Consider the following 28,000-nt stretch of genomic DNA (forward strand, 5'->3'; position numbering starts at 1 on the left):
TTGCGCGTTGAAGAAGTCCAGCGCAAAAAATGTTGATGTGCACTGTCTTAACAGGCTGTAAAGGAGTCGATGGCTGGATGAATGCGTCGTTGTCGTATAGCCCCGCCTCTGCTGATGCGTGGCTAGGCACCGTAGAAAAAAACCGGCCGAGGAAGCAAGCATCTGAACATGCGTTCAAATATTGAAGCGTTCCGAATTTTTCGATTTGCACCTTGTTCTGTATTCTCTTATCGGGCAACAAATTAGACACTTGACAACAAAACACTTACAAGTGTTCCCCCGACCTGTTTTTCGCGGGGTCGAAAGCTCCGGACGATCAATGGTGGAATAAGTCTATTCGGAAAATAATTACTTATGAAGTAGTGTCATCTTGAGTCTTTTGGGGACTTGATTAGACGTTTCAGCTTGTCAGGTAAGCTTACAACTCAGGCTTGAGACGCCACCAGTGATTGCAACGCTCTGGCTATTGCTCGAGTTTCTAATAAATAACTGTGTCTGCCTTGTGATAAGCGTTTTCTCACAAAACAGTATCAAAATCTATCAACGGTTGGTTAGGTATTATAGTAATGGTTTGGTAAATGCTGGGACACTCTTTTTTTAGGTAAAAGTTCAGCTTTATTGTCCCAACTGCACAGTTATAGCATTTTTATTTCTTTATTATTATCATATTTAGTAATATAATCGTGCTGCTCTCTTTGTTTGCATCAGTAGTGAGCGACACGGCTCTGATTCATCGTGAGAGCATTTACGACTCATAACTGACAAATGAGGTCCATTGAAATTCTTATATAAACACTCCATACAGAGGATAAAAAAAGCTAGTATCCATTGAATATCACACCTAAGGCTTGATAAGGTACACACTGGATAATGAAATTCGGTAGGAGTAGTCACGATTTACAAAACGACTACGACTACGAAGTTTGGTTAATTGCCAACTTCTAATAAATGATAAATTGAGAAGCTAAAATCATTTTAGCTTGTAGAATCACTCTCTATTTAACCGGAATGTGTTAACCCTTTAGTATGTTTTATTTGCTGGAGAAAGTGCCCCTAAAATTGGGAAAAACGCATTGGTGTCACCCTTTTTCCCACAGCAGATCTGAAAATACTGAGCGTATAATGTAGCTAAGAACATGGCCCTTTTATTCTCAGCAAATACTAGTTGTCCTAATGTTTAATGCTACGGTAAGGAACTAAAAGCTATACACTATACGAGCGACAAAAATGCGACTTATAAAATAGGCAGACAAAATTTTAAAGAATTAATCAAGAGAGCTTACCTTTACGTGTGTTCAAACTTATGGAGTTATACATTATAATAGAAACTAAATTAGGCTGTAACGGTATATGTTCGGTAAGTAATACAACTTAGAACACACATCTTACCAAGTGCACAGTAAGTTTTATGATGTTGACAAATGGAATAAAAATATCGGAAAAACCGATGGAGACTGCAATAAGCTTAAAGTGCAACGGCTAACGTATGACCATAATGGTTAAAATCTCTATTTTCTACGATTGTTTTATGGTTCATTCTAAACCTGTTTTTTGATGCATCATTTTATATGTATACTATCTATATCTTAATACAAAAAAAATTTTACTAACTGCAAAAGCATAGGTCAATGACAGTTCCTTCTATAAATACGTGGGAGGAATTTGGTTTCTAATGCGTTGAAAATACAATGATAACCGAATCCGAAATAATATACGTAAAGCTTTTTAAAATGAAATCCATATATTTCTCGAATCTAGAGATGCTTTCTAAATATTTTTTTGTATATAAAACTCTTAGAGTCATCCTAGCATCTTGATAAAAAAAAATACAGTGCCTCTTGTAATAGCATATTTTTGCAAATAAATAAATAAAGAATTAAATTATGAGCCTTCTGTCTTTCACCTATATTACGGCTGCGGCCGCATTGAGTGTGGATTCGAATGAAGCATGGTTTTAGACCTAGGGCATAAGGGCACTGCCGGTAAATCATTCTGTTGAAAGAGTGTTCGAAAGATCTATGTTCTCAGTAAAACCCAACAATAAACTCCACAGTCGGGGGCAAAAGTTTCTTGAGTTGAAATATATAATATTAAAGTTGGTTTTTACAAGAAAACAATTATGCGAAAATATTCTAAATATTTTGTGCGAGTTCCCTAAATAGGAAAGGAAGTCATTTCCATTTTGATCTAATGATCCCTGAGACCCATAAATTAGCAAAGCTGATGCTTAGTAGCTTCAACAAGACTTTGACAATACATTGAGTTTATCAATAACACATTAAACATCTATAATGTGTTAAATTGTAGTGCGTGACCCAGAACTCATCTTTCCATGATTCATATTAGCTAGTTCATCAATGGACACAGCCGTAGGCGATACTACATGATACACTAGCAGAACTCTAGATGGCCGTTAGCACCTTTAAGCTGGCCAGAAATTGCCATCCATTGTTGTGAGCTTTTTCAATTAAATAAATTTACCAGTCTATTTACTCAGTGGTCGTTGTTACAGGGTAGCAAATAACGTTAGAAAAGTATTTTATGATACGGTCTTATGACCAAATACTGAGACGTTACTAGATCCACTATAACAAGTTTATAAGCTGCTTCTTTTGAGGCTAACATCCGAACGGCCAAAAAAAGCACATGACAATCTCATATGGGCATATGTTTCCGTGCGTTTGAAGTAATTCGGGTATTGAGATATTAGAGACCCGATCATCCTATTCGAAAGATTTGACTCTCGGATTGTGTCACAAGAGCGCTATGCATATCGTATTGTTTGTCATCAGATTATCAAATATTGATACGCTCGACTAGACTGCAAAATAAATCATGCTTTAGCTAGGACTTAAATCAGGAGATGGTCATTAATGTAAGAACAGTTACAAGACTACCTCAGCATTTAAGTCCCACTGCAATCGAGTGGTGCCAGTTGCCAATCTTATTACATAATTACATTCTCTTGACTAGACCAAGTTTCGCTCAAGTAAAATTTGCAAAAACTGATATCATAGATTCGACCAAAAACTAGGCTGAACTTTATAAAACATTCCGTTCATGGTTAGACCAGCCTTTTTGTCCGTACAAAGTCTTGCCAAAATAGACTGAATGAAACTCTGTAAAGACGAGACTGCGTCCTCTACGTGCTCTTATCTTAATAGAAAAAAAACAAGACACATAAAAACCAAGCATACGCTTATTTCATATATTTACAGTAATCCAGTAACAAGAAATGAATGAATGTGCATATGTCTGCTGTCGCAGACATGTGTTTACATAAAAGGTACAGATGTGCACTAAATGTTTCGAGTAGCACGTCCGGTAGTGCCGTGGGCATTCCATAACCGACTGGCTTTCAGAACGAAGCGAAGTCCTCAGATTCGAACAAATGTATATCAGATTAGATTCACTTGAAACCATTTTAAATAAGGTTATAACGTAAATTTAAGAAAAATAACCGAACGTAAATTTTCTATAGCTTTATGCCAACGAAACGATTCGGTTTTTTTGTATTTGATTATTTTGAATTCCCATTTTCATAAATATATATTTGATGTGAGAAAATCAATAGAGTCATATAGACCTTACAGAAAGATTTTTACTGAAATAAGTTAATGATATGAGGCGAAACTAAAAGGAAAGCAAAACAGAATTCTTCTATGTTCGACATTGAACCTAAGTTTCGTTTCTTCTCCGCTTAATACACTCGTTCTTCGTCAGGTTACAATTCGTATTGCTATTAATTATAAACTAGGGGGTATCTGCAATGGTCAGGAAGCAGAGATCACAAATGAGGACACTGAGGTATTTTAGGTATAAAATGTTTCCCAGGCGTTTTCTGCTGGACCCAACCGAATTTCGTGCCCAAGTAGAATAACTTCACCCTGAAAACAACGTCGTGGTTTTCATTTCGTTAAGTTATATTTTGGATGTATATAGGGGCACTATACATTAAAGAACGATAGTAGTGAGTTGTAGTCGGCTTTGCCAAAATGCCATATGATATGTCGGATCAAAAAGCGCGCGGATTCAGTTAGCTGGGTATCGAGTTACGTCTATTATGCCGCAGTGGTCCACTCTGGTCTACTGGAAGCGCGCCATAATTCAACCTGAAAAGAACAGGCCAACTCGTTCAAAGCATTATGTAATTATAACATAGAAAGCGAGCTCTCGAAACGAGTTCTGGTTTCTTCTGCATTTGTGGTAGGCTACCATTTATTAATGCTGCATTAGTAACGGGAATAGAATCAGCATTTTTACCCAGGCAGCTTACGCTAAAAAAAAAAAAAAGCTTTTGTCACGGTACGGCGTAGAACAGTCCTCAACTGAAAATACTGAAAGCTGTTACATGCTTTCATTGTTAGTTCAGCAGACCAGCGAGATTTTTTTCGAGATTTATGTAAATTTTTGTTCATGCTAACAGAATTCTCTATAGCTGGGTAGCCCATTTGTCATGTCTCGAACGTGCTCCTTCTCTCTACGGAAACTTTCACTAATTTTATCTGCAATAATTTAACGATTGCTTTCCTTTCAGTACCAATTTATATCAGAACCGTTATCGATATATATATACATATAAATAGATTACTGTCTCACTTACACTTCAGACAAAACGGACATGTTTCTAATAGCGAAGGTCATCTTAGCGTTTGTACTGGCATACTGTGGCCGCATAGTGTCTGCTGTTAAAACTCCAACTACGAAGTGCGTGCTTGATCGCTACTCTACCGCGATAGACAAGGAACAACGATTTATTCGTGCGAAGACCAGCAAATTATATAACTGAACTGAGAATTACTGAGTAGGCAATACAAATGTCCTGAAGAGTGGAAATATACGTAAATTCAAAATGTGACTACCTTTTAGTTTGGCTTCTGTGGCTACAAAGTAACCCTAGAGGCTGCGTAAGCATGGTCTCACAATATCAATTTGCCACAAAATGTTATCTATACAAATATTTTGAAGAATTAATTAGAAAATAACTAACAAGAGATAATAGTATCTCTAGATAGTAGTATATGAAAAAATGTTGACTATCGATCCGTACGAATTAAGAGCACAATGTTAGGTGGGCAATAGTAACAACGATATATATATTAGATATACGATGTACAATACATATTATTTGTTTTTGTATGTAAAATTTTCCAGTTTTCCTGGTCTGCTCTTGCAGTTTAGTACACGGCGCCGAGCAGGTGCTCTTGATCCTGAATTCGACTATTCTAGAAAAGAATAGAGTAGTTCCAATCGTGATTTTACGATCGTAAATGTGCAAAAGAAAAACTACAAATCTATCTCAGTGCTCGTAGCAACCAGCTGACCATAAAACCGCTCAGCAGCAACTCGATAACCAATAGGTAGACACCTTATATATGCTCATCATTATAGAAAGTCTGGTCGCTATCTACCGCAGCTCTCGTATGTCTCATATCTCATTTACCATTTCGCCTTAATCGCCATATACATATGTCTACATGAGCCTAAAATATATATTCTAACTTACTTAATATTTAAGCTATATAAACTACGAACTTGCCGCACTGAAATTAATTACTTCGGTAAGAACATTTGATAACATTCAGACGCCTGAGTGGCAAGCGGCCCCGTTGCATCACGCCCCAAAGACTTTATTAACATAAAGCTCTTTCAAGCTGTAAATAAACATACAGGACACCCCCACTAGGTTTTTTTTTTTTATTAATAGAACTTGTTTCTCGCCTCAAAGTAAATTATAGAGATTCTTTTGCATATACGTTATTACGACAAAAGGATCTGAAGACAAAAACAGGTTACTATATTATGAGTAAGTTCCGGTTCCAAAGATAGGACTAATGCAACGCGCTCATCTGGACCTCAAAATTTCTATCTTAGAAGGTATCAACCGAACTGCGTTTGTCACGGTTTGCAGTAGATGGGGGCAAAGGTTAAAGAAGCACATATAATAAATGTATTTTTATTGTCCGACGCCCGTAGTTATTTTTGAAAGTCTGCGATAGTGTAAGTTTTTTTTCAACTTTGCTTTGACAGTCAGATTTTCATCTAAAAACTCAGAGATCGCTAATTAAGAGTATAAACTCTGTAGCAATCCTAAACTTTACATTCTCTAAATATATAATACAAAAATTGATCAATACTAACATTGATGTTATAATATCGACCCTTTGAAGTAGACTTCCTTTCCTACTGGAGCTTCCAAAGCTAACCATCGACAATCTCGTTTTGATTCGTAATTTTTCTCCGCTCACAACTTCAAGTTTTCAATAAAGGGATTCAAGAAAGCACAGATAATGCTTCTCAGAATTTTAAGACTTTTTAGTGTGGTTTTAGACAATTGATGAGTAAAATACTCACGCCGGCTAATTTGGAAAAGATTTCCATTCCACCGATAATATGCGACGATTAATTTTTGTTCGATCATTGTAATTCAATGGGTGAATGCGATTCAAAACAGATAACCTAGTATAATGTCTTTCACGTGTTTTTTTGCCTTAGACTTTTTTAAGTACTGAGCTCTCGTAAATAACGAGCCAGGTGTTGTCCGGTTTTTGTATTTACACCTACCTCTTATACAAGATCTAATCATGCTATTACATATAAGATGTGATTTTTGAAATTATGGACTCTGTTCTAAATAAAACACCGTGTCCAGTCATTTCCGACAAAACGTTACAAACACTTCCGGTTGCGTTTAGTATATTACAATTGAATTCAATTCATTTTTCGTCGATTATATTTGGGAATAGAAAAATAACCTATAAGGGCAAAACGCCCGTTAACCCTGCTGGTGTTTCTCCTTGATTGTTATTATAACTCTCATATATATGCACTAAAGTGCATATATAACAACGAATATGTATGACGCGCCGTGAAGTCTTCTGATTCTTTGTCTACCTTAGGTTCTCCGTTGAAGCGATGTCCTAATGTTTAGCCGAAAGTTATTCATGATTAACGACATACAAGGAACGTGCTGTTGTGATTCTATTAGCGTTTGTTTTCCAGGTTGCCCCCTGTGTGCTGCCGAGTTTTGCCGGTACGCGTTTTAACCAAACGGGGATTGAACGACTCCTTACCTTGGACGGTGCTATTAAGAACAAAGATCGATTGGAACCATCGTATTCTTTCTCTGCGAGGATAAATCGGGCGTTGGATAACGGAGAGTGATTGCAGGACAACTGAGGTTCTGGTCGATGTCTCCGTCGTTGTTAAAGGTTCGTCGGGGAACTTGGAAGGGGTACTAATGTATTTGTCTCAATGATCGGTCGTCGGGACTCAGTATCTTTAGAGGGAGGTGGTTCTCTTCAGTGTTGGCTACTATTAAAAGCGAGTGAATAATTCGGCAGTGGCTTGGTTTTGTTCTTCTAGCGGTATCATGGTTTCTTTATTGCCATACAACAATATGTATAATAATTTCACAATTAAAAATATAGTTATTACTCGTATTTATTAATATTATATAGAAAGGTGTACGATTATGTACAACAACACGTATAGTAATACCGACAATTAACAGTAAATTAGTAACTCTAGTGGTTAAGGTACCGAAATTAAGACGCTATTTATTTAAATTAAATTTAAAACTCATATGATGTTAACAGATCTCGACATTTCCATATTTCTGCCATACGTCTATAGGTGTAATGGGAAAAATTACTGTTTCCCTTTTCCCTTTTTATATATGTATATATTTATGGAGGGGGAGAGAGCGAGAAGCCGAGAGAGACAGCGAGAGAGAGAGAGCGGCGTGCAAAGGAATGCTTATTGTTGACGGATTTAAAAGACGGGAAAGGATGACTTTTTATGACTAAAATTCCGTTGTACATTTCAAAAAGCATTTGCTAATCATATAGCTTAGGTCAGATTTTATTTATTTTTTTGTCAAATGTCGCAATGTGGGAAACTCTGTTCTTTTAAGTTGAACTTCGCCCATCTAAAGACCCTTTGAAGACTGAGCATAAACATTCATCGGTTTGAAGGGATCAGTCCCCGTAATGGTGCAATGTTAGCGTTCTTGCCTACTAAATTTAAGAACACGTGATGGTCTGGATTGGAAATCAGGCATACACACACTTCGTTTCGAGCTAGAAACCAGTTAGGTGAAGTATTGATTAACGGCAGTATCAGGCTTAAAAAAATCGGGCGTGGAAAGCTTAGAAAGTTGGTTTTAGTTACTTTCTTAGACATGTTCGTTTCCCGATTTCTTCAAAGTAGATTCTGTGTATGCGTGCAAGCTGATAGTATTCGTGTGACTCCCTGCAAGATTTCTCCCAGAAAACCCTAACACCTTCGTCGTATTTTAATCTCTTGAGGGCTGATATTCTAGCCCCGAACCTGGACGGCTGCAGTGCCCTGATTTGTGTCAACGACGTTCTATCGACACCTCGGGAAGATCCTTGCTTATAAGGCTTTGGACGGAAAAGTGAATCAGGGCCTGTAAACATTTTAGAACTGGCGCCTGCTTGATTCTTTGGTTCTCAATACTATGAAGTCACCTGTTTTTACGCCGTTCTAGCATATCTGTTCAAGTGCCAGTCTGCTGCGTGGGCAATGATTATCTAACGTGCCTGGGACTACGTTCGAAAAGTTTCGACATATCGTGTTCATTTTAAAGATAATATTAGAGACGTCTTGTTTGCTGGCCAATCCTCTACGTCTGGAACCTTGAGATATCGGTTAAAGAGTTTAGATCTACATCTTGTATAATTATCTGCGTTCAGAGTATGACGATCCATCATGGTACTCTCTAACGCAGCCACGTAAGAGACTTTCTGAAGGCGCAGTGACGGTCAGATTACGCCCCCTCTGGTTCCATTCGGAATGAATGATTTTGTAGGGATAACAAAAAAGAGAATTTCGGTTAGATATAATAGCAGTTTATTATCAATATAATTTGCAGTAATTATAAGCAAGCTGTAAAAATTTAATTGTACGATTTCGAAACTTTCAAAGCAGAATGAGTTTTGTCTGATTTGTAACTAACTGAATAGTCGGTTCTTTAAACAAATAAGCCAACTAAATTGTGAATTTTTTATTTAAAAAAAAAAGGAACTAAGTTCAGATAGAACATCGTTGCTTAAGGTGTACTGAGCACGCTAAATAAAAAATCAGGCCGATGCTAGTATATTATGACCCTTCGTCGATAGGTGCCATACATCTGCTGCGATAACAGCACAAAGTTGACCTATTCAAAGGAAGTAAAATTTAATACTGCAGAGCAGGACATTGGGCAGTATTCATCTTTGTTTAATTATGTTCTTCTTTACTTTGATACGTATTTACATGGTTATTGATTTCGGCGCAAAGCTGCGAGTCCCAAACAAACAGCTATATTTCTAAAAAAAAAGAAAGGTGTTGAAAACATATTCGTTTTTAAATTCTGGCTGTCCATCAGCTATCACACAAATCCTTAAGCCTAACATGACTGCATCTGGCTTTTCTTTTCTAACAAAGCGCACCCATTGGTTGGTTTTTATAAAGTGTTTGTATTGATAATATATTATCGTTATTTTATAATATTACTTGATGTGGGCCAAAAAGCTGAGTACTGTAGCGTTCCTACTATACCTCTATCGAGTTTTACGTTCTCGCCGTTTTCTTCCGTTAAAGCATCCCATCCGACGGCTGGCTTCCAGGTTCCCAGGTTCGAGACTGGCCTTAGACCACAACGTGTTCCTAAGATTAGAAGACAAATACGTTAGCCACGAAGCTATCACGAGGACTTATACCTAGACGGGGACGAGAAGACTATACTTAGAGCAGAGAGAAAAACAGTCCAACGCTGCTCTATTGGAATAAAAGTGCGCGTCTTGATAGTGTATGTGTTTTATCATACATGTCGATGGTTTGTTAGTCCTGCATTGCTTCCTAGTATTCACGAAAAACATTATACTCCATATTTAGTATAAAATCCTTCATTTTAATAACAGTGCGCGCAGTTTTTACGGCGGCTCTCATTATACTGCCACCCTGTCGTTGCCTTAAGTTCGATTATAGGAGCTTAGAAGTTGATATATTTATTATATGAAGTTTTTCCGTTTTCAAACCGTTCAGTTACCGCGAAGAGTTCACTTGCCGCTATTAGCACGGTCAACAGGCTTGCGTCTTCTGCGTGTCTTGCATCAAATTTATTCTTACCCTTCCCTCAGATGCGTCAAGTTTTTAAAGTTTGGCCGGCACATTTGCAAACAATGGAAAAATCAGTATGACAAAAACAGAATATTATGTTAATAACAAAGCTAAACGCCCGGATGATTTTAGCGATGTATTTGAATTAAATTGAAAGTAGGGCTTATAACGACACTTAATTCAAGTGTGGTTCCTGCCCCGGAAATAAAGAAACCAATCAGAGTCATATTGCTTAAATGATTGGAGTAATTAGCTCAAATAGCGACCGTTTTGATTTGAGATCGTACATGTACAGTTCATGAACGACACTTATCGAAAGCATTTCTGTCATACTTAAAATAAACGTTCAGAACGGAAAAGGAACCATACAGAAGATCATTGCAATACTCCGATGGGCATTTTTCCCATTTGTTATCAGCGTATGCGTTATGATTGAATAAACTGTATAAAAAAAAAGTAAGAAATAAAATGACAGATTTAACACAAAGTGTTCTATTCACTAACAGCAATTTCAAAGTATTTCGAGGACGCAGAACGTCCCACAAATATAAGCAGTAAATTATTAAGTTTCTAAATTCTATTGCAACAGATTTACTTCTAGCTGTACAAACTTAACATGGAATAAAAATTATCATGATTATTTGATTCGTAAAATGGTCCCATATAAGAGTGCATTATTATCACTATTGCTTATGAGTTTAAGTGCCAAGCAACGCGTGAAGAGGAGTAACTCAAGGTCCAACGCTATTCTAAGTAACAGTAGCACGTATTCCAAGAATCAGCTAAGTAAATGGTGTTATCGATGCGTTCGCTCAGTCAACAGCGTGTTTTAGTCGACACAGCATATGAAGGAGAAAAAAAGTCAGCTTAAATGTTACGCTTTACAAGGCGTGAGCTCAGTGCTACCTCAATATTAGCCAACGTGGGAGGTACTACAATCACCACTGTATCTGACCGAACACCCGAAGACACTACCCATCCGCAAAAATTGTCAAGATCGATTGTTATTTTGCAACGATCACAACGAAAATCATTTATAATCGTATTAATGAAATCTAATATATGGTGAATGATAATGGCTTTCATTTCCCAAGCTACCCACGTTATTAAACGCAAATCTCGGATTTTTTTTTCGACTCTGCACTGAGTGGATACGCCATAGTCGCTAAAAACGTATTCCAATAAAGTTAATCTACCTTGTTACTTCAATTGTTGAAAAAGTTCCAAATAACGAAGTTTGCTATAGTCAGAAAATACAGTTATTTATTGATATTTAACATTCACATTTACATATAGTTACAGTACTATCATAAATAGCTCGTTAGCAAATAGCTTGATATTTCTGAACACTTTGCAAAGCTTCGCCTTGACGATAAGGTTATACCACGTGTGCACTGTGTTTTTTTTGTATTGTTTTACATGTACAATGCACGAAAATACACACACCCACACGTACACACATTTTAGCATTCGTTAGAGTCAGATTATTGCTTTAAGGGTGCTCCTTTACTGTCAACAGACAAGGCAGGCGGTCAGGATTTTCAGCAACGTCTGTCGGATGTGTCAGTTTAACTGCGGAATAAGTACCGGTGATGGTCAGTATCCGCAGGGCCGCAGTGTGTAATATATAGCGTCATGAACTTATTACAATAACGTTATATATTATTAAACAAAAATAGGTAGAATTATTATATGTTAACTATGTTGTATCACTTTACCAGAACAAGTAAGCCCCTCGTTTGAGTAGTTTCACTCCTAAGCTCTATTGAGAACAAATATTCCGTGATATCTTCGTGATAGTGGTGCAATTATGTGTTTGCCTACTAAAGTCAGGAACACGTGGTGGTCTAAGTACGAACCCGGGCGTATACACGTTTCGTTTCCTGTTCGGGGGCGGGGGGTGGGGGCCTTGAGAATAAAAACAATCATGTTAATTAAAATAACATATTCTTTCGATTTTGTTACTGTTCTTATTACGAGAGTAATATGTTTTTGCCCGTATTAGCCAGCTTTGGAACTCTAACGATCGAATATAGTGAATATGTTGCATCTATATTGACGACGTCATTTGTTCATGCCCATATGGTATAAGTAGCTGATTAAGGAAACACAAAAGAATCTCTCCATATCATGTAGTAAGAACGCGACCGCTTTTATGCTCTGTGGTAATGACTATTTACTTCGTAATCCTTCTGCTGATTTTTTAATGATATATGTTTAGCTAAATAATCGTGTTTTCTCAACAGTCTTTATTCATTTCGCTCAAAATGCAGCTATGTGTCCACGAAATATGGACACGTAAGCATCACAAATTAATGCCTATGTAGAAAAACACTTCCAAATCATTTCATTAGAGGTTTAGTAGTAGTTTCGTCTTTGCCAAACAACGTAAGTAAATTCCTAATGAAAAAATATAAACATAAATAACAGATTTTTAACATTCCAGAGAAAAATTTCTGAATAATTTTGTTTTCTATTCAAAATGAATTCTATCGAAATGTGCATGATGCAAAAATGCCCGCGCCATTCCTGATCATTTTCCTTTTTAGCTGAGTAATTCTAGGTAGGTATAATTTACAACATCACAATGTCCCGGCCGATGATTGAACTCGAAGCTCTATTTTCGCAAATCCTACCCCGTTTCGTGTGCGGTTCTATCGTAATAAAGCTTTATTAGGTTCGAATGAAGATTCAGAACTCATCATTATTGTAACAAGTGCGCAGCATCGTTGGTGAACAACCATCAAAGCCGTTGAGGTGCACAAGGGTATATCTTCGGTAAAAATAAACATCGCAGATTTACCTGTTTTTATCCGCCGCCACCATAAGCCCCTACGCGGCTTGTATATTCTATTTTTGTAAAAAAGCAGATTTCTGTATTTGCGTAACGAAACAGTTCAGCTCGGACCTATTTGGCACAGTCGACTTAGAGAAGTGAGACTTCTAAGAATATAGATGTTCATAATGAATAAATTTATCTTGTCTTAATTAAATGCTTCTCTCTTTACGAGAGACAAGCGCCTAAAACCAGTGCAAGCAGATCACTTGGTTCCCTATTAAAGAAAAAAAAAAGCTTAATCAGTTAGAACTGTATTTTTATTAATAATAATATTCAGCCTACATCCAAATCGTCGCACTGGTTGAACTGGCCGTTGAACACCGCCCACAGAAAGCGCGGGAACTCTGTAACTGCTAACTCTGCAGTAAGCAATACTGCTGCAGATTTATTACTGATAACCTAATAATCTTGTATATACACAGTATATACAAGTATATATATATAATACAGTAAGTTGACCTTAGCCATGATTACAATAAAAGTTTCCGTAAATGTAAAGAGAACTATGACTAAATTAGGTAACTGAGCTCAAACAATGTACTTTGGCGGAAAACGTGTTACTTAAAAATTAAAGTCATAGGTAAAAATCTCGTCCCTTCTAAGGATAATGTCGAGGCAATGATCTAGGAAGTTCGAGATCGGCTGAACTGATGTGCCGTCCTAACGTCTAACTCCGCTTCTTTTCTAAAACACAACTACCAGAAAATACGACTTTTGAATATGCTAAGAATCAATTTGTGCCTCGTGTTGTCATCCGTAAACCATACGTCATCTTGACTGAGAAAATTCATTCATCCTATAAGAAAAGATTATTTAAGTTGAATTAAGCGCCGCAACATGTAATGATGTTGTAACTAGGTTAGCAGTTGCTTTTTGAGCAGTTGAATTGCGGCGATACACACCATCTGCAAACGGGCCCTCGTGACTAGGTCGACCATCACCGAATACATACGTGGAAAACACCGCACGCTACGTTAGGTTCTTAAAGTACACCGACCTAAGCCCAACGAAACGAGATCTTTTTTAAGATATCGCGAAAGTAATTATTGCCAGAACACGCCATTAAAGAACGGTAGTATAATTGAGTTACATGAAGATCACCCGGCAACCGGATCCGAACCAATAACCTCACTCGATCGCATAAGGGTCTCTATAAAGGTATTTCGGAGTAGTTCACCGACACCAGCTCTGCAGTAGAAGATTTTCGCCATTAGCCAAAATTCGTTTTTCTCTCTCTTTGTGCTGAACGTGTCTGTCTCATTTTGATTCACATTACGTTGTACCGTTTTTTCGTTTTTATACAACTTAATAGTGATGCCTGTTACTTGAGTAGTTCGGTTTACTACGCAATTGAATCGCACAGCTTTCATTGTCGTCATGTAAAAGTTGTGCGGTGTGTACGCCAGGTGTTGTTGTGTAAACTGTCGTAAACATGAATGGGCTTTATAGATTATTCTTCTTGCACTGAACTTATGAGGACAATTCGTCTGCGATTACCTATTACCTGTGCTGTTCACCTTTTGCTATCGAATCAGCGGGATCTACTCAATCTGACGTCACGCCGTCGTTGATGACGCATCGCCGCGAAAACGGAAGCCGACTGTTGCTGAGAGCTGAGATATTCACACCAATCATGATTCTGTGTGGCTACTCATCCTCTTTGCTAGCTTAGTATGGTGGCAGCAGCATCGAGACGTCCTGACGATTAACAAACGAGTGCACAACGGCGGCGAGGGCAGTTGACAAGAAATGCGCGGTAAAGTGCCTGCTAGTCACCGTCATCATCATCGTTGCCAGCAACAGCAGTGACTTCCAACAATTCAGGGGTCGCCGTCGTCGTCGGTCGATGGGAAAGAGCGTTGCGGTCATGTTGTCAACTGACAATACAGGAAGTCGATCTGTCGTTCGCGTTGCTCCGTAAGTGATGCAGTAGAACTGTTTGTATCAGCAAGTCAATTCTCTGCCGTCACCCAAAACACAACGCTGCCACCGTCGGTCTCCACACGTCATTCACAATGGATTTAGTTATCTTCTAGAAAAATTGTCTTGAAAATATTGCCTAGCTTATTCTGTGATAGAACGACTTATTCGAACGGTTTACGGCATAGGCTAATATCAGATTGGGAGCGTTTCATATAAAAAATTATATAAGTATAATGTAGAATAGTAATAAGCGACACATTAATAATGGCTACACATTAGCCAATTGATGCATATTTTAAGCAGCACCAAAATCTTATATTTTGGACCGCGCGCGGTGTGGCAGCCATCAATCGTGGTAGTCCACGTTTGGCCCTTCAATAACGCCACGTATTCGTGGCACGCCAGAAATCCTGCCGCTCTCACTGAAACTGTTCGCTCGCCCAGTTCTATCTATCACTGTGCTTATGTGCACCGACGACTGCGGCATCAGCGGGTGCACAGGTGCGCACCGTCATCAGCAAGCCAACAGAAGACTAGGTGGCTTTGTAAAGGCGACATCTAGCGGCTTCGCGTCGAAGCCAATACCGCAGTAGTGTCGCCGAAGACGTCAGTCGACCGCAATTATACACTCAGTCACTCACCTGAACATAAACATATACATATATTTGTGCGTGTCTATGTTTATCTACTTACCGCCATAGTAGTTGTTATTGTTATTAACCGAATCTTGCGTCGTGACTCGCTGAACCAACTAAAGTAAAATAAATAGACAATAAGAACTTTCTATTCGCATAGTCCATGTACATACCGTCGACTTCGGTAATTAAGAATATACATGCGTTACACACAGAGACATATTTCCGTTGAGGTGAATGAAGGTATGTGCCAACGGCTTGAGCATAACCTAAGTATACCACTACAGCGAACTTTTAGGTTGTGTTTCGGAATTATTAATATTATTTAATGTTTTCCCTTTCAAACTTGCCTCATGTAATCAGCTGCGTACTCTGACAACTTCCTGAAACACATCCATAGCAAGAACTGTAGTAAATCGATAGATTCGTCTTTAATACGACTTAGCTTCAAATAAGCTCGTTATTATGTCGGTAAAAGTAATAAGTATCAAACTGTTTTTTCTTAGTTTCACCATTTTATCACTCATATCGTTTATTGTCGAATGTAAACAAGCTAGCTTAAGACACCATTGGGGTCTTTTAAGTAACTGATTGTCTAATTAAATATCTGTTTCTTGTCACATGATAGAAAAATAGAGAGAGTATCGGTAGCTCCACTGGAAATCGCAAAAAGCATAAGTAGACGGTATCGAAACATTTGGGGTGGTTTCAGCTATCATGTTCTGCTTTCTTGAACATACTTGAGAGTTTAGTACGGCTAAACCGATATGATACGATAACAGTACTACCGCGTACTTTTAGTACATGAAGTTTATGTTGAACTGGGACGACCCTTTACTCTAACATTGCGATACATTTTCTTCGGGAACTCTATTGTCCTGTTAGGCTTTACTGAAAATGTCTTGTTTTTTTTCTTCAATAGAATGGTAATGCCTTTTGTGTACGCATAGAGAAAGAAAAAAAAACTGCTTACAGTTCCGTTTCAAAGCTTTTGCTTGCTGTGTACTGAAATTGGGCTAAGGCAGTGACGGCGCTCAAAAGATAGCATATACATATACAGTAAAATGGGTGTGGCTCAACTATATAAAAACCGAGCACAAAATAATAAAGCAGTTCCCGATGTTGAATGCTACTTATCTACAAATTTCGGAATATGCAAAGATACCTGTTAAAGCCATATTTCGAAAGAAGTAAATCTGTAAATAATGCTCATTTGGGAGGTCAATAAAAGCCATAACAGTATCGAATATGCGCACAATTTCCGGTGTAAACGTGGGCGGCTTTGCTGCTAGATTGATAGAAGGTTTCGTATTTTCCACACTAAAGTGATTTACCTATGCTTGTCACATAATGTTTATACTCTATCTAGGACACTTGCGAACTAATTTATACGGCAAACATGAACTAATCCTTAGTTCTATAGAAAGATTTTTAGATGTACTTTATAGACGTGTTGTAAATATAACCTAATTAATCTGATGGATTACATTGAGAAAAAGACTTCGCATAAAACACAGAAGAACAACGAAGCAAGTTAAAAACCTGAATTTTCATAAAACGAAAGCGTCGGCGATACGATATCGAATATATCTTGTCTGATTTATTTTAATTATAATTAAATTTCACTTTTACAAGAAAGCAAGAGGACCCATTCTCCGCCCTTCCTTTAGAAACCTTTCCTTCTTTTCGTATACAAAAATGTCGAAAACAGAAGTGTTTTTCAAGAAATTACTCATGTCTTAATTCGACTAGTGTAAAACGACACCTCGGAAAATTTAACCTAAACAGTTATCAAAACAATTAACTTAGACACTGAGTTAACATAATGGAATCCCCTGGCATCTGCCGAGCTCATTTTAAGTATTTGAGTTGTATAGGTTAAGCAGTAAGCTAAGACTTAATTTTCGCTTGGGATCAGCATTTTACGACTTTTACTGGATTTATAAAACTGTTTCATAGACGGCTCATGCGCAGAAGATTAGATTATTACTGTAGAAGAGAAAATGTACCAGAAGAGCAAGTAACTAAGTGATTAAATTAAGCAATCTATATCCGACGAAATGTCTGCTTTCATTCATAGCAGCGAGTTTAGAACGTTAAAGTGTAACAAGTTTTAATGCTCGTTTATCAAGAACCCTATGTTTTCCGAACCTCTCTCATATAATAGAACACAATAATAAGAACGAAACAAATTTTTCATTCAAAAGTTCGCAAGGCGATACGCGACACAGTTTCCGAACAGCTAAATACGTATGTAATAAAAAGAGTCGTCTTCTCCAGAATTGACAAATTCAACCGATTGAAAGATGGTGTGCAACATACTATGAATAAGGTTCCATAGTTTTTCTTCCCATAGTTAGTTTAGAATAAGCATAGCTCTCAGCTCAGGTCACTTGAATCAGAGCATTTTCGTCGAGTATCAAGTGGCGATTTAAAACTGACATTTACGAATGAAATAAAATATTTTATTACTAGCATGATATTTGTAAGAACAAAGCAACAAGCCCTTACTATGGTTACAATAAATAAACGAAATGTAAGGAAAGTAGAAGAAAACGTCTTGGGTTTACTTTCAACGTGTATCAGTCAGTTGTCTAATTTCTAGATTTGGTTGGACGTGAAGTTCGCAATCATGCAGTACAATTTTTTCGAACTTGCGGTTTGACATTGCGTTAGTGAAGTCAATAATCGGTCAATGTCGTCAATTTTATATCTGATTAAATATAGTGTACTACCATGTACGCCGTGATTTTCATTATAATTGCTCCTGATTTCATGTTTCAGCTGGTTCTAGTTTTTTCGCTTTTTCTGCTTCATTGTCCAATTAAACATTAAATTCTCTGGTGATGGTACGTTCTTAGCGGCACTAGCTTTATCAGGGATACTTCGATCGCTGTTGGTGGAAGACCATGGGGAGTAGTAGGAACTGGTCGAACGGAATAGGGGAAAACAAGGGCTCGATGGAGTAGGGGGAGTCGTTAGTACGGGTGAGTTCACTTTTACTGCGAAGCAACAACCCCTCACCGCAACTACGGCAACTGTCGGGAGCCGTGCTGGCTAGCAGGGCGCCTTCGCGGAAGTGTATGACTCACGAACTTACTCACGGTCTCACTCGGTTCGTTTGTTTACTTACTCGCTCACTCAATGACTTACCACGAGGCGCTTTTGCCATACTGGTATATCCAGTATAAAATATTCAGGCGACGACGCAACGACTGTGACGATGGCGGCGGCAGCAGTGTCATTTATTTGCCCCTCTCCCCCGGGGCCGTCTAACTCCGAACTAGAGCCAATGACGCACGCGCGGGTCGCTCAATACCTGCCAGCAACAATCAGAAGGAAAAAAGAAAAATTTAGAATCGCTGGATATGGGTCCGACAGACCTCCTCCCCGGCTGTCGTCTGCGTGTCGGATAGTATGTATCTGTGTGTCTATATCCATCATGTAGTTTTTTACTCTTTCGCTACAACAGTTACTGACTTGGCCTGCCGCCCGTCCGTCCCGGAAAAGCGTCACTGCTCGGCAAGAAAGCACCCAAGTATAACATCCCATCACGGATGGCTATTCCCACAACAGTTCCCCCGTTCTGCACTGGACCAGCGGCGAGGTCGACAGCGACCACAGCAGCCGCCATTACTACGATCATCCGAAATTATCGACAGCGACTGTTATTTGTTAGTCCGCTCGCATTCGGGTAGCACCTGCAATCGACGGTGACGACGAAGTCGGTTACGAGCTTATATGTATAATATATTATTATCATTTTACTCTAGCAGTGGCGATACAGCAAGCTCGGATCCAACCCGTCCACTATCTGCTACGGCGAATCTCACTGTCTGATACTAGCGCACAAGAACTTACCCGTAAAGCATTAGTGACGCATTTATGCACATACGCATGTGTAGACATACGTATAGTGACAGCTTTAGCGCCAATCGCCCCTTAGAACGTCACCTAATGATCTGGGAGTCAGGATTGTTCTTGTGTACGGAGAGGCTGCGGCAGAGGCGACAAAGAAGAAGAAATTGTAGTTGCAACTGGGGACTGCGTCCGACCTAGCCGCCCTCTGGAACTGGCTAGCCAGTCGTTCACTAGCTAAGAATACGAATACGACTATAGTCAGCTGGGTAGCTCGTTCAATCGTGCGCTGTTTTAACTGTCGTTGTTGTGGTAGCGGCACAAGTCGATAATGGTATAGAGTCGTGTGAAGAGACGCATTCAAACGACCGGGCGAATGCGCAAACAAGGCAGAGTTAACGCCGTGTCTCATTGACAAATAACGTTACAGCAACATAGCAATACTTTATACAGAATACATTGGCACTATTGGCAGACCCTCCCCCATTGAACCGGCAGCGTTTCGGTTCACTCCAGAACGAATTTTAGTATATATATATATATATATATTTGGTGCAACTGATATGCTAGTTTATTATAGTGAATGCCAGTAATAGGTGAAAAGTAGAAGGCGCTAAGAGTGGCTGTTGTATAATTTTGTTTTTGTCTGATCCCGCTATTGCTTCTGGCGCGGAAAACTGGGCCATCATTATATTAATCTTTTTCCGTTGTTGTGTTGATGTGTTGAGCCTGATTTCGAACGATGATGCGATGCGAAATGCTTCATAGTTTGGAGGATTTTGCCCCTCTACTTATTTTTCTTAATTATATGTTGTTGTATATCACACTAAATTCATTTTTACAGTGATACAATCATATTAAAACAACTAGCCAGTGGAACCTTTCTATACTCCAATTTTGTATATACTTTTTGAGATGATACTCGGCCTTGGATGCTTCACAACCTTCGGTCCTAAAGTCTTTCTGGACACTATTGACAAAAACTGAGATGCGCACGCTTGGTATCATAGCTATTCAACTTTCATACTCGAATTACGCTAGTTTTATTACAACTGACATTTTCAACACTTCGTTGCATTTACACTTATTGGCAAGTGAATTAATTTATAAGCCATCGTAGGTTTTTGAGAATTGCAAAATGTTCCTTTCTAGCACAATGCGATAATTAGAAAGAATACTTTCTTTTACTCAAGATTTATTATTTCCTCTCTATTGGCTTTCTTCGATTAGCAACTAAACCGAAAGTAAAAAAATTAACAGCAAACTGTAGTAAAAAATGGTATACAATATAGTTACGAGCTTTCAATTTTCGGCCTTAGCGGATCATGTTTAGAAGCATTAATGCAGATATTTGTGTGCGCAAGATTTGACAACTTTTTTGCGCTGGGCAGTTATCTTCTAATTCCATGTTTTTAAACATGGAATTAGAATGTTGCACGACCTAACATATATTACTGACAGACTACCACGAATCAGTTCAACATAATTGTCAAAGTAATCGTCGTAGTAATAATGATCGTATACGAAAAGTTCGCTTATTTTGTCCTTAAACGAAGCGTGTAGTGGGAGGTGATTTGGGCAGCTCGCCAAAGCGCCATAGTCATCATCGGCAGCAGTAGCAGCAGCAGCATTCGATCGATACTTTGCTATCCCAAAGGATTGAGTATCTGGACGGATTAGGACTGTCACAATACAAACCATACACACTGTCGCATCTCAGCGTAACGATCAGCAGACCGTCGTCATTATAGCGGATCAACGTAAACCCGCTTTCACTCAAGATATACTATAATTCGGTTTTGCTGAACGATAGAGGACTCAAGTTTCGATGATATCGAATGAATGGGACATGTGCAGGCTTCTTCGAAGATTGCACATTTAAAGAAGCTGTAGCAATGTTCGATGCTGCCTGCCACTAATGAAATATGAAATATATTTCAAAATCAATATAATGTTTTTACTTGATTAGTAGGGAGCAATAGATCATAAACACACAGTTTGTAGCACTTATACGAAAAGTAGAGATAGATGTGTTTCTGGAAGGTAGGTAGTCTTAAGAGACTGAATAATATTTAATAATTAGAATCTGTTGATCTACAATGTACAACTACAACGACAAATTGCTTTGATATTCAACCAAGGTACCGTAAGACAGAATTATAATGATTTTCTAGAAAACGCAGTTCGCCTCAAAGCTGTCTGTTAATATCATGATAACAAAAATATTCGAAGGTCAGTTATGGCAATCACTTAACAGAGATTGCAGTACTAAAATAGTTGGCAATTTCATACGTTTCTTCTTTATCTCTGTTGCCAGATTTAGATAATCTCCAACGTAGAAATCTATGCAGAACAACTACTTTGAATCTAGTTGTAGTCATTCAAAAGTAATCGATGATACGGCAGGTGGAGCCAACCGATAGAAACAAGTCAATAGATATGCATTAGAATAAAAAACACGAATACTCATGGAGTCTGGGATTGCGTATGGTTGAACGATAAATTTTCAGGAGACACGAATGACTTCGACATCGATCTCATGAAGTGTCAGTTTCATTTTCCTTAATTATATACTAATTTGATAATAAATAGAAACATTATTTTACTTTTAAGCAATTTGACGGTATAATCAATATATGCTTGCCAATATATAGGCACATACTCACTGTTTACTTAGAGAATATACACTAATGGGTTTTTTTTCAATTGAAAGTTAGATATTTAAGAAGTAGACAATCGCCATACTACAGTCTTTGTTTACAAAAATTATCTAGTTTTTGCATGTTGTTCGCCGGTCGTGACAACTGTCGCGGCAAAGTGCCTTTGTATTTCGCGTCTCTATGGTCCCGAAAAGCCAACGCGTGCGATAACTTTGTCATAAAAAAGTCTTAAGGAACATTTGAAAACTTTTGCGTTGCACAAATCATGATGGTGCCGAAGGTCATGTTGGCTTTGCAATCCAGAATTGCAATATATGATTATTTTTGACCGTTTAAAAGTCATAAGTTTTATTTATGGCTCTCAAAGGCTTTCTCAGGGTTTTCGGCTACGTCAAGATTCTTAGTAATGTCTCGTTTTCAGACTCCTGACTCATTTTAGCGTGCTCGGCTAATTCGAGCTACATATATTCAACCGAAATGATTTAGTTTTCAACAACATGCAAACAGATGAACTACCGTAACCGCGCAAAGCCGATAAAAATAACAGAGATGATGACAATAGTGTATCAGAATATGCAGTAATTCTCAAACGCCGGTCGTTTTCAGTAGCTGTATTCAAACCGTTAAGTCTCGCCTCACGGTTATCTAAGCAGTAAACAGCTATCATATAACTATGTGGTATATATAATATATATTATGAGACATTAAACCACAGCTAATGATAGGTAAGCATACTGTTGGTTTTAATCAATCTAAATATATATATCAGTTAACATTTTACAAAATAACAACCGTTCCGGTTAAAACGTATGCTTTGTAACGGCTCCCAATTAAAATAAATATTCATATTATATTAGACTTTAATCAACGTCAATAGTGATAGATCATGCTTACCAGTGCGAGTGCCTATTCGTCTTCGATGTGCAGGTTTGGCCTTGGACATAGATGGCCTGGCGTTCTGAAGCAAAGATGCATGCTTTCAACCAACGCAAAGGATCGTCTGTCATACATAACTTAATAAGTTACGAAGTTAACAACAACCCCTTTGTACAACAGGTAGCTTAATTACTTTGAAAGTGATATATAATAATAATTATGATAAAAAGGTCAGCGTTTACGTTGGTTTCGTTTGAAAAACAATACACTACAGTGAGCTGATTTTGGTGACTGTATATTCACTACAACTGGTGGTATCTGTCTGTTCTTTAAAGTCGTTTTCGGCTTGCGCATATTGTGTCTACCGTAAGCCGGATTCAACTCGAACCAGAAGAAAAAAGAAAAACTAACTTTAAAAATAGTGATAGCACTTACATGTAGCACGTAAAAAGTAATTGGAATTAGATTTAGATTGCAAGCCCATATATAATTGTTTTTTCGCCTTCTGGTAAATTCGTCTCGAGAACATCCACTGATAATCATAGCAACAAATGGTAAACTTCTGTTGCTAAAGTTTGAGCGTAAAGTTGGACCGAGATAGCCTTAAATGTATCGTGTGGTTCAACTTCATGATAACCCACATTGTGATAAATAGGTAATAAGCTTTTCTTCACTCTGATTCGTTTCGATTTACAAATGCCGAAAAGGTTTTAGAAGTATGGAACTATGCATTGTTGATTAAAAATGGAGTTTCATTAAAATGCCCACGGTTTAACGATTGTCAAGTTGATCATGCAGGTGCGCATGGATATTACGAAACATTTCCTTACTCTGCAAAATGACTTTCCAGTAATGTCCAACATTCTTCTGTTTCAAGCTATTGCTATGTTGTTCATAAGCGCACGGGATGCACTGTGTACAATGAGATTCTTCAACCCCGTGGCTAATTGAACAACTAAACTGCTAAAAACCAATAAAGTTAACGTTGAAAATTACAATAACTATGGAAAACAGTCTGCTTCAATCATCCAACTTCTTCCAGCTCAGAGATGCCCTTTTTTCTTATTGAGGGTAAGCGATGTCTATTCTACGAGCAATAAGGATGATATTTGGATTTATGTTTGAACTGTGTCCGTTTACTAGTTAAGGACAAGGTAGCCGTCACTACAAGAAATCTGCGACAACCTTAGACATTTACTTTACTGCGATAACAAATATTATATAACCGAAACTATTTGAGATAAACAAAAGTATATTTATCAAAAGTATTCTGCTTTGCAGAAACGAATCGCTTCAAAGCTACATTGATAATTTTCATCGTTGTTTTAATTATTATTATTGATTTAACAATACTGATTTCTTTCTAAAGGTTGATTCTATTATGTATAGTACATACTGGTAGGCTGCTCAGGATGTGGTTACACTAGTAAGTACTATGTACCCTAAAAGAACAAAGTTATTTTTTAGTAGTGATACGTTTGGTTTTCTGACCTGCACCCAAGATGGCCTAGTTAATGAATATTTTTCAAAACAGCGAATCGGTGGAGCGAAATCTGGTTGAAAGCATTCACAGTGCCGTCTGTTCTTGTGATCAATTCCTTCGGAATTGTTGAAAAACATTATGCAGAAAACTGATTGGAAACACGTTGCGTTTATTAAATTAGAGATTAGATTGTGCTGCATTTAATGGATTGTGTTATTCAAGTTAAGTGTATCATCAAAATATATTTACACCATAAGAATATATAGCTGCAACATATGTGGACATCCCGTTCGCCTCAAAATATTTCTTTAGTTTGCCGTCCAGAAATATGGTAATAATCGGAATGATAACTCAATTTAAAATTATTTACATATCGATACACTCATAATCTCTTTCAGCATTTCCTTTTTAGGCAAACAGTGCGTTGTTCTGATATATGACCTAATTAAATTATTGTCTTTTCTCTTTCTTTTTTACAATAGGAAAAAATCAACGGAACGTCTGTTATTTATTGCTAATTTTACTGTCGACCTGATGCCGCTGAGACACAACCAAGAAACCGCCAAGAAAATCGTAGTTGCTTTCGAACTGTTTCGTAACTGAAAATAAAAATTACTTTCTTCATTTTACTTTTGTTTACATCAGTAGCTGGATATCCGCGCCCGTGTTAATGAAATTACATAATAAAGGCGTGTTTCAGGGCCATTTCAGTAAGAAAGGCTGATCAACATATGGTATTTACTGAAAGCTTCTCAACGAAGTCCCTCTCATTGTAGCAAGAGGTATTTCACAGGTGGTGAGCTAACATTTATAATTAATACTTTTGCGATTGGCAATAATAAAAAGGTTTTGTAGCCTCTATATACAATTTACTCATGTGCTGATTCGCTTTCATTATCCTGACATTGATTTGAGTCAAACGTATTAAACTTCTTCCTCGTCGTCTCCAAAGGACAAAAGCCGATTGTCTTTTACAGCTTTGACATCCTTCTTTCGTGAACAGTCTTCCTGGAGCTTTTTTTTCTTTGATGAAAGCTCCATTTGTTTTAAAGTTTCTTTAACGTCCTTCGTTCGCTTACTCGAACTGCTAAAAACCACTCTTCTGTTGGATTGTGCAGTGTCTTCAGCTACCGCAACCTATTCGATAAAATGGTAAGACATGGAAAGACTTAAGTTATGTATGTTACAAATAATCGCCAACTCGAGTTGGAACTAACCGCTAGCTTTAGAAAATGACAGGTCTAGATTCTACCATAAAAGTTCCTTCAGTACTCATATATTACGCTGGATATCTTTGAAAAGAAAATAATACTACCTTTCACATTATCCTTTCAGAAAACTGCGTCGTAACACTGCGTAGGAAAACATGCAAAATATGAATTAAAAATACCATGAAAAGTGAATGCATCGCATGGCTTCCTGTGGTGCAGCTTTGGAAATAAAGACGATTTCATGGGTACTAAAATCTGCATAATATTATAAATATTATCGTTGCATACAATAACACTGGTACTGAAAAAACCTCCACGCTCAATTGTCGTTCTATCTAAATCCGAAAATAGGCAGTAGATTTTTATAACATATACTGGATCCTTAATCTCATAAGCTTCAGTGATTTCTGTTCTCCAAAGGTTCTGAAGAAGCTATAAGTGGGCAGTGTTTCGCGATCTAATACTAAGTTTTATAGAACTCTATAACTTAGCTGCAACGTTTCTTATGAGTCGTTTCGTCAAATTTAGCAAGATACTTGCGAGTGTATACTACTTTTTCCGATGACTGCGTTCGGTTCAGATCGGATGAAGTCGTTTCCCTCTGGCATTCATGTTATTTACATTAAATGTACATTTAGTCGGTTTCGGTCGCATTTCTTTACGGACACGCCCACTTAACGCAAATTTCTTCATGCAGTTTGTAAGTAAAGTTCAAAATCCACCTTTCAGCTTACACACAGACTTTGTTCTCTAACACTAATTGCTCTGTTCATCTTGATATCATAATCTGTCATATTGTCCCTATAGAATACTAACCATTTTCGTATCAGACCTTTTGGATTCATCCTTTGTTTTATTAAGTAGCTTATATGCCTCCTCTTGAGACAAGTCACCGTCCCGTAGAACCACAACCTAGAACAAAATACAAACAGAGTTGCATATTTCGCTTTAAATAAAATCCCTTAAGATAGAACAGTATACTTATAGTATTGCAGGTCCATCACTTTTATTTTTAACTAATTAGTGACGAAGTGTTTATTGATATCTTACTAACCTGAGGTCTTTCGTCGCCCTTTTCCTCCTCGTCGGAGTCGCTAAAATCTTGTCTTTGCACAGGCCTCTGTTTTTAAACGAATTAGATTTTTTAGACCAAACGCTAATACACTCCTTTAGGCTTGCATTATTATATATCACAGTAGTACAGAACGCACAAAAATTACACCATCTACTGGAATCTACTTTACGTTCCATCGATTCAATATATACGGAGATGGAAGTATATGGGGTCTGTAGGTTATCGAAATGATCATGTATACCTTTGTATTGACGTTGGGTCCTTCCTTGTATCCGCATCGCTCTTTTATTGCGCGCAAAAATGGCGGATCGCCGGGTTTCACACAATGAACATTGTGTTTTCGGCCATTTTTGTTGTAAAGTCGCCTTGACATTCTGTGGCCCTTTTTGTTTTATTGTCAAGTCATTCCTAAAACAGTAAACAATCAGTACATACGTTCATGCTTTTCAATCAGCTAATCAAACAACAGCAGTCAAATAGTGTTCGACTGTACATCACACTGAGACATACTGAAAGAACTCATGTTTTAAAAAAAATAAGCAATAAGTAATTTCATATAATTATACATAATTAAATAAATAGCCTTTGGGACTGGGAACTTGTGAGCCGGCTGACGACGGCAGAGGTAGAAAAAAATCAATTATAGCTGTTAGCACCAAAAAATAAAACAAAGCAATAAATACTACCAAAGAAATTCTGCAGTCTTCAAAAAGGTTTCACTTGAAATGTAAATCAGATCAGAAGAAGCAGTATATGATATTAGACTACAGAGAACGATATCATGAAATGTTGGAATCCGTGTCGGTCAATAATGAACTAAATATCAATAGAAAAAATTATCGCATGGCCTTTATTTAGCTTATTAAATATTAAACATATTAAACGATGTCTGCTTCGGGCATACCTTTTGAGCTTCGTTAAGTTTATCACAAGTAAGTAGACTCGTAACAAATTTCCCAATTCGAAATAACTGTAAAGCTCCACTATCGCAAAAAGATTTTTGAAGGGTTACTCATACTAATAGAACGGCTTCTAATCGGACGGTGAATCCAAAGTGTCTGATGTCCTCTCCTTATGCTTCATTTGTTCGGTGAAAATAAGCATTACATATAGGTGTCCAGAAATTCTAAAAATAAGACGGCCGAGCTCTGAAATGTAGACAAGTATGCCTGTGCTCAACGTTCTAAGCCGATGTATTTTGCATACAAAACGTAAGGCTCATGCGACTAGATCTTCGCTTTCGTCAAGGTGGACTGTTCACATTTCGCTGGTGTTCGAGTTGATCAAGCGAACAAAGAACGCATCAATGGGAGAG

At 37.7% G+C, this 28,000-nt stretch overlaps 1 protein-coding gene and 3 long non-coding RNA genes across 11 annotated transcripts; 2 read left to right on the forward strand and 2 right to left on the reverse strand.

The window, feature by feature from the left end:
* On the forward strand, positions 1 to 25,271 carry LOC111263036 (uncharacterized). Of its 2 annotated transcripts, none has more exons than XR_002681988.2 (4): positions 1 to 412; positions 6,989 to 7,211; positions 9,633 to 14,122; positions 24,882 to 25,271. It is a non-coding gene; the product is annotated as an uncharacterized LOC111263036 (long non-coding RNA). The 2 variants fall into 2 exon arrangements; XR_002681987.2 differs by having other exon boundaries at positions 2 to 412; positions 7,003 to 7,211.
* On the reverse strand, positions 7,862 to 19,827 carry LOC111263039 (uncharacterized). Of its 6 annotated transcripts, XR_002681994.2 has the most exons (5): positions 19,384 to 19,827; positions 19,003 to 19,223; positions 18,676 to 18,841; positions 9,565 to 9,672; positions 7,862 to 8,802 (listed from the first exon to the last, which is right to left on the reverse strand). It is a non-coding gene; the product is annotated as an uncharacterized LOC111263039 (long non-coding RNA). The 6 variants fall into 6 exon arrangements; XR_015312133.1 differs by lacking the exons at positions 18,676 to 18,841; positions 19,003 to 19,223; positions 19,384 to 19,827 and adding exons at positions 13,867 to 14,152; positions 14,482 to 14,881; XR_015312129.1 differs by lacking the exons at positions 7,862 to 8,802; positions 9,565 to 9,672 and adding an exon at positions 11,362 to 12,033.
* LOC111263035 (uncharacterized protein KIAA1143 homolog) lies at positions 24,549 to 27,992 on the reverse strand. Of its 2 annotated transcripts, none has more exons than XM_022837772.2 (5): positions 27,590 to 27,989; positions 26,927 to 27,093; positions 26,665 to 26,730; positions 26,427 to 26,522; positions 24,549 to 25,536 (listed from the first exon to the last, which is right to left on the reverse strand). In XM_022837772.2, exons 2-5 carry the CDS (start codon positions 27,056 to 27,058, stop codon positions 25,324 to 25,326), a joined length of 507 nt encoding a protein of 168 aa, XP_022693507.1. In that variant the 5' UTR covers positions 27,059 to 27,093; positions 27,590 to 27,989; the 3' UTR covers positions 24,549 to 25,323. The 2 variants fall into 2 exon arrangements, with proteins under 2 accessions (XP_022693507.1, XP_086825564.1); XM_086969438.1 differs by having other exon boundaries at positions 25,475 to 25,536; positions 26,443 to 26,522; positions 27,590 to 27,992.
* Positions 25,414 to 25,864, forward strand: LOC147753123 (uncharacterized). Its single transcript, XR_015312134.1, has 2 exons — positions 25,414 to 25,551; positions 25,735 to 25,864. It is a non-coding gene; the product is annotated as an uncharacterized LOC147753123 (long non-coding RNA).
* Positions 27,993 to 28,000: the final 8 nt, after the last annotated feature.

This window comes from Varroa jacobsoni, unplaced genomic scaffold (assembly GCF_002532875.2).
Source record: "Varroa jacobsoni isolate VJ856 unplaced genomic scaffold, vjacob_1.0 scaffold_727, whole genome shotgun sequence".
Classification (NCBI taxonomy): Eukaryota; Metazoa; Arthropoda; class Arachnida; order Mesostigmata; family Varroidae; genus Varroa; species Varroa jacobsoni.